The 14,737-nt window shown below is 38.8% G+C and overlaps 1 protein-coding gene across 1 annotated transcript in view; it reads right to left on the reverse strand.

The window, feature by feature from the left end:
* Positions 1-10,544, reverse strand: part of LOC311025604 (guanine nucleotide-binding protein G(s) subunit alpha-like) — a 26,124-nt gene extending 15,580 nt beyond the window's left edge. Inside the window, exons 1-4 of the mRNA XM_084028577.1 lie at positions 8,841-10,544; positions 7,461-7,533; positions 4,483-4,537; positions 4,120-4,227 (exon numbers count right to left, since the gene is read on the reverse strand). Coding sequence (XP_083884703.1) covers positions 4,120-4,227; positions 4,483-4,537; positions 7,461-7,533; positions 8,841-8,979 — 375 coding nt within the window. The 5' untranslated portion in view covers positions 8,980-10,544. The remainder of the gene's footprint in view (positions 1-4,119; positions 4,228-4,482; positions 4,538-7,460; positions 7,534-8,840) is intronic.
* Between the last annotated feature and the right edge of the window lie 4,193 nt (positions 10,545-14,737).

The raw sequence follows: 14,737 nt of genomic DNA on the forward strand, positions 1-14,737 counted from the left end.
ACCAAACTACAAATACCTGCCAAGGCAGGCTCTCGCTTTAGGAAGCCTGAAATAAAGATATGATATCACAAAAACAGCTCAAGGATGATTGTGTGTGTGTGTGTGTGTGTCTGTGTGTGTGTGTGTGTGTGTGTGTGTGTGTGTGTGTGTGTGTGTGTGTGTGTGTGTGTGTGTGTGTGTGTGTGTGTGTGGCAATTATTTTTCTTCTTTTTTTTTTTATTTCTCTGGGTTTTCCAGGGGGAAGAGGCGAGAAAAGAAGAAGCGCTGTCAGAGAAAGTGCAAGTTGTTATCTTACGTAGTGTTTGCTAAACGAACGAGCTGCTCGCAGAGTCAGACGGCGCTAAAGTGAGAAGAGGCAACTTCACCAACGGGTTTAACTGTTAATCAGAAGTTAACCGAAGTAAATCCTCAAAAGTCAGGATCTGGTTGCTCTTATTCGTCTTACATGATGGTAAACTGAATCTCTTTGGCTTCTGTACCGTTGGTCGGAATCAAAAAACAAAACAAAAAAACAGATTTCTGAATGTGTGAAACAATCAGCAGATTAATATTTAAGGAAAATAACTGGCTCCACACATTTAGTGAATGGTGACGTAGCAACAAGCCGGTGCTACGATGCTACGATGCTGATGTAGCAACAAGCTGGTGCTACGAGACGGAGCTACAATGCTACGGTGCTACGATGCTATGGTGGTGATGTAGCAACAAGCCGGTGCTACAATGCTACTATGTTGATGTAGCAACAAGCCGGTGCTACAATGCTACTATGGTGATGTAGCAAAAAGCCGGTGCTACGATGCTATGATGGTGATGTAGCAACAAGCCAGTGCTATGATGCTACAATCGTGATGTAGCAACAAGCCGGTGCTATGATGTTACAATGGTGATATAGCAACAAGCCGGTGCCGGGTGGTATCTTCATCCAAATCTTTTAGGGGGGGGGGGTTGTCTGCAGCTGAAAGCCGGTCTGGGAGAAATGAACCGGCTCTGACAGAGGCAGGAAACAGAGCGAGTTCAGCGAGTTCATGAAAAGTAACAGAGAGCTCTGTACGGACACAAGGCTCGGCTGTCAGTGCACAGTGGCCCATCTCCCCACCACCATCTCCATCTCCCCACCACCATCTCCATCTCCCCAACACCAATTTTGCAGATTAGCAGGAAAAACTTTATTTCCTCAAAAAAAAAACACCTGACAGTTTGAAGTGAGATTCTAGCTAAAACTAAGACACATCAAAGAGACCAATCAGACCAAAAGCTTCCCAGGTGAACTACAGACTCCAGATCAGTGTGCTAGGAAGTTATAAATGACTTCATTCATTATGCAGATTTTTGTTTGCCATGTCATTGTTTGGTCTAAATAATGAACTTAAAAGTGTAAAACCCCAAAAGTATCCAGGTAAAAAAATCCCATAAACAAAGAAAAACAGCAAATCCAACACTATTGAGAATGATGGAAGCATAAACCGAGAATCTGAAAATAGTGTACAGATTCATTTTCTATGAATCAAGTTTTCAAATTTGTTGATTCGGTTCTATTTTAAGCTGAAATATTTTGTTGGTAAATTGATTAATCCATCGACAAAAAAGCGATTTTTCAAATGAAAACACTAAAATACTATTCTTCATTTATATCATAATCAAATACTTCCACTGATACTAACCACGCAATGATATAAAAAAATAAAAATCACAAGAGAACAGGAAATACGACTGAAAACGAGAACTAGGACAGCAAACAAATCACATGGAGTGAAGAGCACCAAATGTCTAATTTGCTCGTAAACCAGAGAGTTGTGATTTCTCTTTTTCAGCTCAATGGAAAGAGAAACCACTGAACCACCAGATTCATAAACCAGACAGACAGACAGACAGACAGACAGACAGACAGACAGACAGACAGGCGAAGGTCAACTGTTTAGTCCGTTTCTATATCATATATCTACATATATATATATATATATATATATTTATATATATATATATATATATATATACTTATATTGTACTCGATTACAATTGCAAATACTATTTTTGTTTTTGGTGCAAATATCATGATTTCTCACTCTTTCAGACGTAGGAATCTTTAAAATGTGTAATCTTTGGTAATCTTGAACAACGTGGCGTCGGTGTTGAAGCAGCGCTGGAGACTTGGTGGGCTCAGAGAGCGTCTCTGTTTATACAACATCTACTCCACGTCTGTCGCTGCTCTTAGTGACGTTTTGTTTCTCCTGATCCAATTCAGAGATTGTTTTATACAACAGAGGCTTTCATTTGTTGTAAAAAAAAAAAAAAAAAGTGCCAATTTGTGATATTGAAATATTTATGGTAAACAAAATTTAATTGAGTAGGCAGTGATTGGTCTGAGCAAATAACCTCAGTAACATTTTTTTAACTCTCATTAGGGCGTGACTAATTTCATTATTAACATTTTAGGAGGAACTTTTTTTGTGAATAATAACTACAAGGATTACTGATTGATTACTGAAAGGAAATCAAGACTTCAGTCCAGGCCTTGTGTGCTTATTTTCTCTGCCTCTCGCCCTCCTCTGCTAAAGGCAGAGTAAACCAGTTCAACTGGTTTCCAGTAGGCCCTAAGGCGAGGGGGGGAAGAGGAGGGGAGGAGGAGGAGGAGGAGAAGCTATAAAATAGTCTTCAACTGTATTTTCTTTCTCTGAACAACCACCGATTCATTTGGTGAGAATTGAAAAGCCAAACTGCTCGCTGCTGGTAGCCGACGCATCGCCATGCCGACGTCACCCAATTAAAATAACAACTGTGACCCTGCTTTAACCCTCCACGCCCCACATCAACAAAACCTCAGACCGGATCAAAGTGTCCGATCAAAATCTGAGTTCGATATGTTGGGGGTATATTGGACTGCTGGTGCTTTTGATTATGCTAAAATATATAGAAAATTACAATGCTTTACTTTGAAAAACAGAGTTGTAACTCCTTTTTACATTATCAATTAATCACAATTTCCTAAAGCACAACATGATCAAATGTCTTGTTGGGTTTGACCAACAGCCCAAAACCACAAAATATAAAGATATAAAGAGAAAATAGCAACAACATTTTTGCTATAAAAAAGGCTTAAATGAGTAAGCGTTCACTATGATTGTACTATAATTAACCCATCAATTATTTGGCCGATTGTTTCAGTTCAAATCGAGAACTTTTCATCATGATTGGTTATAGTCTGATTGCCATTTTTGAAAAGCAGCGAGACTCTGAGAGGCTGCCGGGAGCAGACTGCAGCTCGGGGGGGGAATCCCACTGAGCCTGGGTTTCTGGAGGACGGGTCCCTCTAGACACATTTAGGGTTATTACAGACAAATAGTGTTAATGGGCGCCCGTGGATGTCTCAGGTGAGAGAGGCTCATTCAATCAACCTCCTCCCAAGAGGAAGCACAGATGCTTAATTGCTGAATCACTGTGCAAACACACCAGGCGGACTAGTGAAGGCCTCCGTGGGAGGGACCGGACTCACCTACAGCACACCTCGCCAGGAGACCTGACAGGCAGTGTGTGTGTGTGTGTGTGTGTGTGTGTGTGTGTGTGTGTGTGTGTGTGTGTGTGTGTGTGTGTGTGTGTGTGTGTGTGTGTGTGTGTTGATATCTTACAAAGAAAATAGTACACAGTCAAACCAGACTGTGATTAAGTCTATTTAAAGTCTTGATTTAATTTTTTTAGCAACATTACGGCTTGAATTAATTGATTATTTCCACAAACAGACTGTATGTTCTATTTTATGTCAAATAAATTGTGAAAAATGCATGCAGTGTTTTGTTTCCAACCGACAGTCCAGAACATATTTAATATCACGGATGACATTAGACGTAATAAATAATAATCCAAATTAATAAATGACACCGTCATGGAACCACCAAAGTTTTGGCACTTCCTTTCAAATAATTAGTTGATTATCAAAGCTGTTGCCAAATACCGCCTCCGGTAACACATGTAATACTTTGAGGATGCCATGCATGCATTGACCTCCAGATAACATCAGACGGAGAGGGTTCTGGGTATTAAACGGGACTTGCAGTTGAAAAAAGGAACAAAACAAAAAAAGAAGAGAATAAATAGATCCCAATGAGGAAAAAAAGTGCAACTTACCGAAGGAAATTCAAAATCCTTCTGGATTACATAATCGATACGGGATTGGTTTGCAGGACAGGCTAACTTGCATGGCGGTGTGAGCGTTGCCATGGCAGCCACGATAGTCTGGATGGTGGGAACAAAAGAAGAGTTAATATTCAACCCGTCTACGTCATAAAGCTCTTTTTCACGACACATCGTATTGAGCTTCATTTCATGATCGTTTTGAAGTTAAAGTTCATTAATCAGTATTATACATTCAAAGAAAGTTATTTCATTGCCTGACATCATTGCTTAGTTTTATCACGTCCTTGTCAATCATTGCTCTGAATGTGGCGGGAAAGTTGCATTCAAAATGAGCGATAAGAAAAAACGTCTTACCTCTAAAGCTTCTTTAATGTTGTTTTTAATGTCGTGAATTTTCTGCTTTTTCTCCCTGCGAGGAACAAGAAAGGTTTATGTTATTTTTGGGACAAAGAAAAACAAAATACAACAAAGAAAAACACAATTCAGCATTATAATACATAATATATATATATATACAGTCTGACAATTTGCGTAAATACTCCAAGAAATGTGATTGTTTACGGCTTGGTGGTGAACAAAAAGTATCAGCTGTAAATCCAAAATAGATCAAATATATGGGAAAAATAAGATTTTTGATCTATTTTTAAATGTTGCGTTCCAACTATGGCTTGGGGATTTGCTGTGTAACATAACTCCTCTTTTTCAGCCTGGAGGTGAATTATATCAGACATCAGTATTATGGCTGCTCCAGATGCACAGATACCTTTATTTTTGCTGACCAAGTGCAACGCCTGAGTTTGAGGTACTTGCTGAAAGCAAATGAGAACAGCAGACCCAAAATAACACGTAACACGCTCCGTTACTGTGCATTTAGAGGTGCTTTTTAAGTCCAATATTAACTCATCTAACATCAGCACAAAGTAGGATCCAAAGTATTAGCAAATAAACGATACGCTCCGCGTTTTGTCCATTTATTGTCGTAAAAAGACAAATACAGAGTTCATGCAATCGGTGGGCTTGGCTGATAGCAGCAGTTAAAGGTCGAACATCACACAGGTCTTTCAGAAACCAGACAAAAGACAAGCGTGACAATCGGAAAGTCAAGATACTGAAATTCCTCAAATGAAACGACCTCGGAGCTGTTTACGCAATCGGGCTCCTGCATGGCGAGATTTTTCTTTTTGAATGCGGCAACAAAACAAATCTCTGTGTGCCAGAGCCACGCTAGCATGCCCACGTGCGTTATGTCCGAGTGCACGGTGCAGGATGTTACAGCCGCCTGGAACGCTCTGGTTTGGCACGGAACGATTTCAAGTTAAAAGCATGGAGCTCTGTTTTAAGTGATAAAGTTACTTAACCTTTGACAACAAAGTTTTAGCCTTAAAATTCTATTTATACTTCCTCGAGACCATTCGCTCTTTGTACGTGAGAATTTTGGTTAATTATTATGACTATTATTATAATAGGTGACACTTATTTGAAATGGGAAAATACATATTAATGTAAATTTACATGTAAATACATGAGATTATAGCCAGGAGGGTAATTTCTACTTTCTAGTCCCATTGACAGGTTGGTGTTCAACACATAACAACATTAAGAATAATGTTTATTAATAACAATAAACCATAGACAAATTATTCATTGTGACATCCGATAGCCATGCTTTAAGAAGATTGGAGCTTTCAGAAGATATTTCCACCTTTAGAGGAAACTGAAGAAACAACTAGGTAGCATAGAAAATCATCAAGCAACCCGAATACCACACTTAAAACCTTCATAGAGTCACACAACGCTGCCATGTTTTGGGGATAAAGTTGGGGAAAGTTCAGATGGTTGACTTAGTAGACTGACAGAACATTTTGGTTTTCAGCTTCTTCAAAAGGTGAATAAATCCTGCTTTTCTTTGCTTTTTTATGATGGTTACCTGAATATGGGGAGGGGTGATGATTGAGGAAATAATCAGCAGATTTATCAATAATGAAATAATGAAATTAATCATCAATTAAAGAGATGCTTAAAAGACAGATGAGGGGCCTTGATGCTCTTGGTTTCCAGCAAGAGATGTTTGTGACCTTTATTTCATTCAGATTGATGAAAAAGAAGTGATAGATTCTTCACACTTGAACCTCCGCAAAAAAATTAAAGCGAAAAAACAAAAAACAATGCCCCTTTCACCCTCGTCCCTCCTCCTCATACCCTGCACCCAGAGGCAAACCCCAGCAAGGTGAAACCTTCCCGGGCTCAAAGGGGGGCGAGTAGAGTCTGGATCGGTCGGACCCAAAAAATAAGCACATGATGGTGCTCCAACCTCAAAACCCCTTTCTAGGAAACGGATGATCAAGAATAGAAAAATGTGACTATTGTTTCCATCGCATCGACTTGGGATTCGCGTTTTAGGAAATTCACGAGACAAAAGCACCCGAGGCAATGTTTCCATGAAAACCTGGGACAGATAAAGCATTCTTCTTGTGTTACAAGGTTTTTATTTACGCCAAAACATCCCAAAAAAACTAAAGAAATCTGTCCAAAACATTTGACATTAGTGTTGTATTGGAAAGCTTGTTTATTTTAAAACAGTCAATCCCTCCGTGCTACATAGACGGGTAAACAGAGTTTTCAACCAACCAGGTGCCGATTAAGATGCTTTTATGACTATTAATGCAAGTTTCCTGATAATACTACAAATATACATCAATGTCACATTACACAAGAAAAGCTACTTCTCTTCTCTCAAACTTTAAGAACAAGAAGAAGAAGGGAATCATGCTGTGTTTGGTTCTACTGACAACTCAAAGCAACTCCAAAGCTACAAAATATTTCTTTAGCCAACTAAAAATTATATTACGTTAAAACAACAAGTTCCTCAAATGGCTCGTTTTGTCCGACCAACACTCCAAAACGCCAAAGAGCTTTAACAATCAAACAAACAATAACAGTTGCCGATTCATTTTCTATCCGGTGATTCATAACAGCTGACGTTTGTCCGGTCGGCCATCTTTATTAATCCCCCCTTTTGTTGTGTGTAAATCGCTTCTACACCTCGTTGACAATAAAGTTCCAAACCAACCGACTATATATAATATCTCCATATCTGATCCTGGAAGGTATCGCCCAATCATCTCCAATGATCGTTTTCTCTCCCATTCTGTCAAAAAACACCAAAAAATGGGCCTGCAGTGTTTTAGTGATGGAGTGTGTGTTTGTGTGTGTGTGTGTGTGTGTGTGTGTGTGTGTGTGTGTGTGTGTGTGTGTGTGTGTGTGTTTGTGTGTGTGTGTGTTTGTGTATGTTTCACAAGATAACATACAGAATTTAAAAAAACAGCACTTACTCTGCATTGAAGCCGTTGACATGCAATATTCGCATCTGTTTGACTATCGTGCTTTTCCCGGATTCACCGGCTCCTGAAAGCAGAGAGAGGACAAACAAAATGTATTCGTTATGAACAAAACTCGCTTGTGTGATTTTTAACTGGATCTGGAAGGTTTTAAGGATAAAAAGATTTAAGGTGTCTAAGTTTACTCGCAGTTAGTCTTCAGATTGAGATTTTAACGCCTGGCTTAAGATGAAACCAGGAGTTCCCGCCCTTTTTAGCTTGTGAAGCCTGACAACAACGACAAACATTATAAAATGTTTAAAACAGATTTCTCTAAACTTTTTGTCTTCGAGGTAAAGTTATCCATTAACAGTGAAAATGCTTTACCAGTGAAATCACGTTTTCGAGTACTTTTCTTTACTTTCAGCTCAGAGGCTGAATGCGGGACTTTCAGTTGCTCATTAAAGTTAAAAGCATTTTGAGGATTCCTTCCACCTTCCAGATGTGAGAGGGGACGAGGACGGGAAGAATCTGTCCAACGTACTGGACAGTAGCTTAGAAGATCCTCTGTTGGCTGCAGTGAGGTGTCATTAAGGCCTGATAAGTACTTTTAAGAATCTAGATATCTCTCCGTAAATCTGAACAATGAAAATGAAGGAAGCCCGGCTACAACACAAGGAGATACTCTAGAATCTAGAGCCTGGGTGTAGGTGTAAAGCCTTTCTAGGATCAACTTCAGACGAGGAGCGAACAGTGCAGTCTTTCAAAAAGGGGGAAGACTGTAATCCTAATAGTCATCCTAATTTGCTCTCCATACGAGAGCGAGAGAGAGAGAGAGGCTTGGCGGGGGTTTACTGGCCGTGGCCTTGAGGTCCAGACCGTATTGTGACAACGGAGGCCTGGGTGATAAAGCCACAAATAGCTTCATCAAACTAACAATAGTAAGAGTTTTTTTTTCTCTCTTTCTAACCACTGAATTGGAATATAAATTCCCCAGAGCAGCTGCTGGGGAGAAAAATAAAAAGTCGAGCGGTCTGAAAGACACAGACTCAAAGGCCGAAACGACTCAAGGTGAATCTGCAACACAGCAAACACAACACTAATGTTGCCTATTGGTGTGTGTGTGTGTGTGTGTGTGTGTGTGTGTGTGTGTGTGTGTGTGTGTGTGTGTCCCCCCTCAACGTCCCTCATATTTTGCAACCATGCTCCATAATGACCCATAAATGCAGCAGACAGGCCTGCTTTCCAACCGTCTTGTGTCAAGACGGCGTAAACTGGTGGTGGAGTGTCATCGCGTCATTGCATCATAATGTGGTGCCTCACTGTTAAATGGGTTCCATCAAGCTATTTGCACAAACAGGTGAACATTGTGATTTAAAAACCAAATAAACCTACCTAATAGTAGTAGCCGGTGAGTGGCCCGGTACATCTGTTTGTCTTTTTGGAGCTGCTTTTCTATCTTTTTGTTGGCTTCCCTCTGTGCCTTCTCCTCATTGCGTTGGTCTTCGGTCTTACTATTGCCAAGACAGCCCATCTTCCCAAAAAACCCAGTGATAGGTTCAAGGGTGGGGTGGGGGGGAGGCAGGGTGGTTGGGTGGGTGGGTAGGTAGGTGTAGGAAGGAAGGAAGGAAGGAAGGAAGGAGGGAGGGAGGGAGGGAGGGAGGAAGGGGGGTTGATCAGAAGATAATCAATCAATGCTTAAATTCCTAGACTGGCCCAACAGGAACACCTGGCTCAAAATGGGTGACATTTATGTTGCCAGATGAAACGAGGATGTGTCAGGTAGTAGACGGTGGTGGTGGCTTCACCGGCCTTTTTTGGCACAATATGGATGGATGTGGCTATTTACTGGCAACAAGATCACTCCATAAAACATAAATAAATAAAAATAGCAGAGCAACGATGCCGCCCTCTCAGACGGCTCGATTCTTGTGGGTTTTTTTTCACTGTAAATCCGCAGTCATGAAGTCATCAACGCCGATGTCACAGTGGATGTTTAAATCTCCAGCCTTGCAACGGACACGTCGGTTTCCTCGGGAAATAATAATAATAAAAAAAATCTTATTTAACATATATTCTTCTCCATGTTGTGTTTAATTTTCTTAGCAAATGTCTCCTCCGGAGCCCATCTTCGGCAGATTCCTCTCACTGCCATTCAATTCATTTCCACCCCCTCCCCTTTAAATATATATTTGGGGTTATTTTTTAAAGGGTTTGATCGCGATCCACTTAACCAAAGCACATCTCCAGGTGAGTGAGGAGGGGGGGAGAAAAGAATAAAAATAAAAAATAATAAATATTCCCTCCTTAAGATGACGGCATGTGAATCATCGGGCTTCCAACCGGAGCTTCTTCTTCTCTCTTATCACAACCGTCTTTTCCAATCCGTCACATTATACACCGTTTTCTGGAGGAGGCGGCTCGTCGTTGGGCTTAGCAAGCTTATCAATAATATCCCGGGTTATTATTATTTTTAGCTGATGTCAAAATGATTTCCTCTCCCCGTCAACAGACGCTGGTTGCTCGGAGGGGTTTGACCAAGACCAACCAAAAAAAAAGAGAGAAAAGGGCCTCTTCTTCTCAGTCTTCTCTTCTCTGTAACGTTAATTTGTATTTCTCCTCACATCGGAAAGCTTCTCCACGCGAACAAAAGGCAGTTTCTTTTTTTTTTTTTTTCTTTTTTTTTGCTGTTTTTTTTTTGTTGGCAGTTGGATGTCCTTGAATATAACGCGATATCCGGGCGATAATCGTGAAAAAGAAAAAAGAAAAGAAAAGTCCTCCGTTATTTTCCCGTTTGGCGCAGGTACTGCCCGCTGTCAAGTCTTTTTTGTATTCCCTTTGAATCCGTACGGTAGATTGTGGTTACATGTGCATGATACATGAACGCACCGCGGTGTTTTCAATCACTGGTCCGACGGCGAGACATTTTTATTTTCATTATTTCTTTTCTTTTTTTGTTAACCGCCCGAGAGGCCCGTCTGCTCCGGCGAGCCGGTCGGGGAAGTGAGAATCGTTTCTTTGCGGTGTAACTCTGAATTATTTTGCCCCCTTTTCTCTCTGAGAATTGTACATAGAGATAGATAGCGTTGAAGAGGTGGGGTGGGGCAAACGGCTCTCACGGAACCCTGGGAACGAAGAACGGCGGTCAAGCGTCGCGTGACGAGAATTTCCATTTCCGGTTTAAACTTTCACAATAAAGCCCTCCGTGGACACTTTATCCCAAAACGACAATGATAATAATGATGAATAAAATGATAATAACAATGCTAATAATGATGATGATAATAATAATAATACTAGTGATAATAATGATGCATATTATGATAATAAAAATGATGATGATGATGATAATAATAATGATGAGGATGATGAAAATGATGATTATGACGATAATAAGAATGATGATAATAATAATGATGATGGTGATGATAATAATGGTGATAATAATTATGAATATTATGATAGTAATAATAATGATAATAATGATTATGATAATAATAATAATAATAGTGATAATAATGAGGAATATTATGATAATAATAATAGTGATAATAATGTTGAATATTATGATAATAATAATGATGATGATGATGATGATAATAATGATGAGGATGATAATAATGATGATGATAAGAATAATAATGGTGAATATTATGATTATAATATAAATACTAATGATAATAATGATGATGATAATAATAATAATATCAGCATTTATAATAATAATAATAATACTAATAATAATAACAATAATAGATTATTAGAGACTTCCCAAAGTACTTCTGAAAAAAAAGACAATATAGCAAGTAAAATACAAACAAACACAGAATGCAGACATCAAGTTAAAACAATAGCATAAAAGGCACCAATTGATTTTTTTCAAATAAACAAATGCAAGTTTGAGCTAATGGGTCTTGAGCTGCATTTTAAAAGTGTCCAGAGATCAAGTCCAATGGGAGAGAGCTCTGACGTTTAAGCTCAAAAGCATAGTCTCCTATTGTCTTAAGCGCAGACCGAGAAACAACCAACCAACCCTGATCAGAGGACCATGGAGACCTGAAGCAGTAGCTCTTTAGATTCAACACTCATACGGTGGTAGGGATCAAGCTTGATTTATATGTAATACATTTGCACGTACGCCGACACATGTTTTTATAGTTGATAAAGTATCACATATTCATGGAGACCTTGTTATATTTAAGATGTCTGAGTTGTTCGTTTCAACACAATTATATTTCTCTCAAACTTAATTTGAGCCAGAGACTTTTGCCTTTCTTCTTTCCCCTCCATCTAACGGCCCTCACATAACAATTAAATTGCATCATGGAGTACTTTACATACAAGTACATACTTTAGTAAATTATTATTAGCTCCAAACTTTACTAAACTGCAGCGCTTTTGCAAATATAGGCAACTTGGTTGCTTTCTACTCCGCTACGTGAAATATAATCCAGTGGATTCCTCAATACAAGAACTTGATTTGTTTTGAAGTACAAAGTAATGTATGGACAAATTGTGCACCAACGACCGTTGTTGTTGTGTCTAAATATGAATCAATTATATCAGTTCAATTATAAAGTGACATGTGTCATTTAACAAAAACGTTACACCAACCTAAACTTATAATACAACAACTATAGAGGTAGAAAAAAAGCAAAAAAAATAATTACTGATCAAATTACGCTCACAAAACATTGTTATGATAATAATGTGTTGTGAGTTGGCTACTCCTAAGTAGCATACTGTTATTTTAACATGGAGCTGTAATTAAAGATAACAACTACATTGCTTGTTTTTTTAATGTCCCTGTCACAAGAAACAATTATGATTTCACACACATCAATTAAAAATATTTATACCTCAGGGGGAAAAGGGATGAATAGACATAAAACCACAATCAAAACAACTTAACACTTCCCCTTTCTCAACCAGGTGAGAGGAATGTTGTACTTTTAGTTTGAAGTTCGGATTAGAGTACTTCCTGTTGCTTCCTCGCTGCAGCTTGACGCATCTGGAATGAAGCAGGGTCGGATCACATGATTGCCCGGAGCGTCATGAAGCAGAGGTACAGAAGGGGAGAGGCGCCCTCTTTGAAGCAAAAATGATTATCAACTTGTTCACCCAAAAGGCATTAATCAATAACCCTGAAAACCTTTATAACAATACACATTGTTTTTAGAAAGACAGTACATTCCATCATATACTTTAAGTAGCAATAATAGCAAATAATTAGAGTTTAAGTTGTGATTAAAAAGTGGTTTCTAGTATATTTTCTAATTTATCATTTAAAAAAAAGTTTTAGAATATTTAAAAGCAAAATGATTAGATGTGCCTGTGTGGTCTTTTAGCTGAGTTTCAATAACTACTGACTTAAAGTTTACATACGGATGTTAAACATAATTAAAACAAAGATTACACATCCTCACCATGAAAAAGAACACAAGCTCATTTTAAACCGCAAAGGCAAGTTATTCAGAACGGCCATAGCATTATTGAAATTATATTTTTTAATGCAATGACGAATGTTTCTGTCAGCTAAAGTCGCCTTGTGGTGATCTTGATTTTATTTACATGCATGCAAACAATGATCATACACACACACACACACACACACACGCACATACATACTGTATGAAGCAGACACACACGCACACAAAAACACCACCCTTCACAATTACGTCAAAAGGCAAGGGAAAGAAGCTCAGGGCAAAACACATAAAGGTCATCAATGACAACTAAAATGCTACTGTGTCTCTCTAATGAACCCCAACAGACGACTGAAGGAGTAAAAGAAGTAATGCAAGTTAAAGGGGATCTAAACATAAACGTTATACTGACTACACCTTCTTTAAATAAGGCCTCACTATCTGGCATACCCAAACAAGCATGGTGGTGTACCTGTGATAACACTGAACCTGTATGTATACATGTTTCTGTCTGCGAGAGCAACAGAGAAGCAGAATCAGAAAACAGGTTTACCGTCAATTTTCCACATGCAAGGAATGTGCCTCGGTGTTTCAGCACACTTTAGAAAGGGAAAAGAGAAAACAAGTATACGGCAATTAAGTGTGTGTTCAAAACAAAGGTAAGGCAAGAATTAGAGGGGAAACACTTCAATGTATGTACAGGCTAGGATGTATGAAGATGACAAATAACTACAACATTCATGTATTTGGATTGCTTGTCAACAGATACACCTTGTCCTGGTAAACCTGTACTTTATGACATATCAAAAATATAGAATATATATATTTTTTTTAGGGGGGTGGCGGAGACGATTTCTAAAAATATAAGGACAACGTTGCTGCTTGAAATTTAGGGCTTAATAATTACTTGTCTAATTATCCTGCTAAGGCTCACTTATTACTTAACCTAAAATGTAATAATTGGAGCCCCCATCAGACAATCGTTATCAGCCCCTTCAGTCACATGTTGGATGCAAAAGGCTAAGAAGAGGGAGAGGTGGACTTGTGTCTAAATCCTTACACGTGGAAGGAAATGTTCTATTTAAATCAATTTGCCAATAAATACTCTTTTATCATGTCATGCCTGTGAACGTCCTCTAGATGGCAGCATCGCGCATACACAAACTGCTAACAGCAGCTATTTCTTTCTCCATTCTAATTGCACAATTAGAAGGTGAGGAAAACTGTCAGTTCAGTCCGTCCAAAATGTGGAAACATCAAAATCCAGTTGTGAAAAGTCACATTAAAAATGTTTCTGCATGTTTTGTCATTTCAAACTATATTCATTCCTGTCAGAGATATACAGTAGAAACACATGTTTAGTGTGTGTGTGTGTGTGTGTGTGTGTGTGTGTGTGTGTGTGTGTGTGTGTGTGTGTGTGTGTGTGTGTGTGTGTGTGTGTGTGTGTGTGTGTGTGTGTGTGTGTACAGCATAATGATATTAATGTGGTTAACCAAATGGGTGTTATCTGACGCTGGCCAGAGAAACGCACTACTTCCATTCATCTTCCCTCCACTTCCTGCCTGGTTTTGGAGGCTGGTGCGGCTTAGGGATGTGTTTTAGTCACAAATAGCTGATACAGCATCAGTGTTTAAACGTGCATCGTTTTCTTCTGCAACAGCTGATCGTACATTTTTGATATACTAACAACAGACATGTTCTTCAAATTATGTTCTTTCACCAGGTTGCCGTTTTACACAATAGGAATTACCATATGCCTTTTCAGTTATTAATAATTGTTTAAAATGCAATTGAATGGTTTTATTATAAATATTTTATTGCATCCTTAACATACAATACAGTGTACAAACAAAATGACACATATAA

The sequence above is a fragment of the Eutrigla gurnardus genome, assembly GCF_963514095.1.
Source record: "Eutrigla gurnardus genome assembly, chromosome: 2".
Taxonomy (NCBI): domain Eukaryota; kingdom Metazoa; phylum Chordata; class Actinopteri; order Perciformes; family Triglidae; genus Eutrigla; species Eutrigla gurnardus.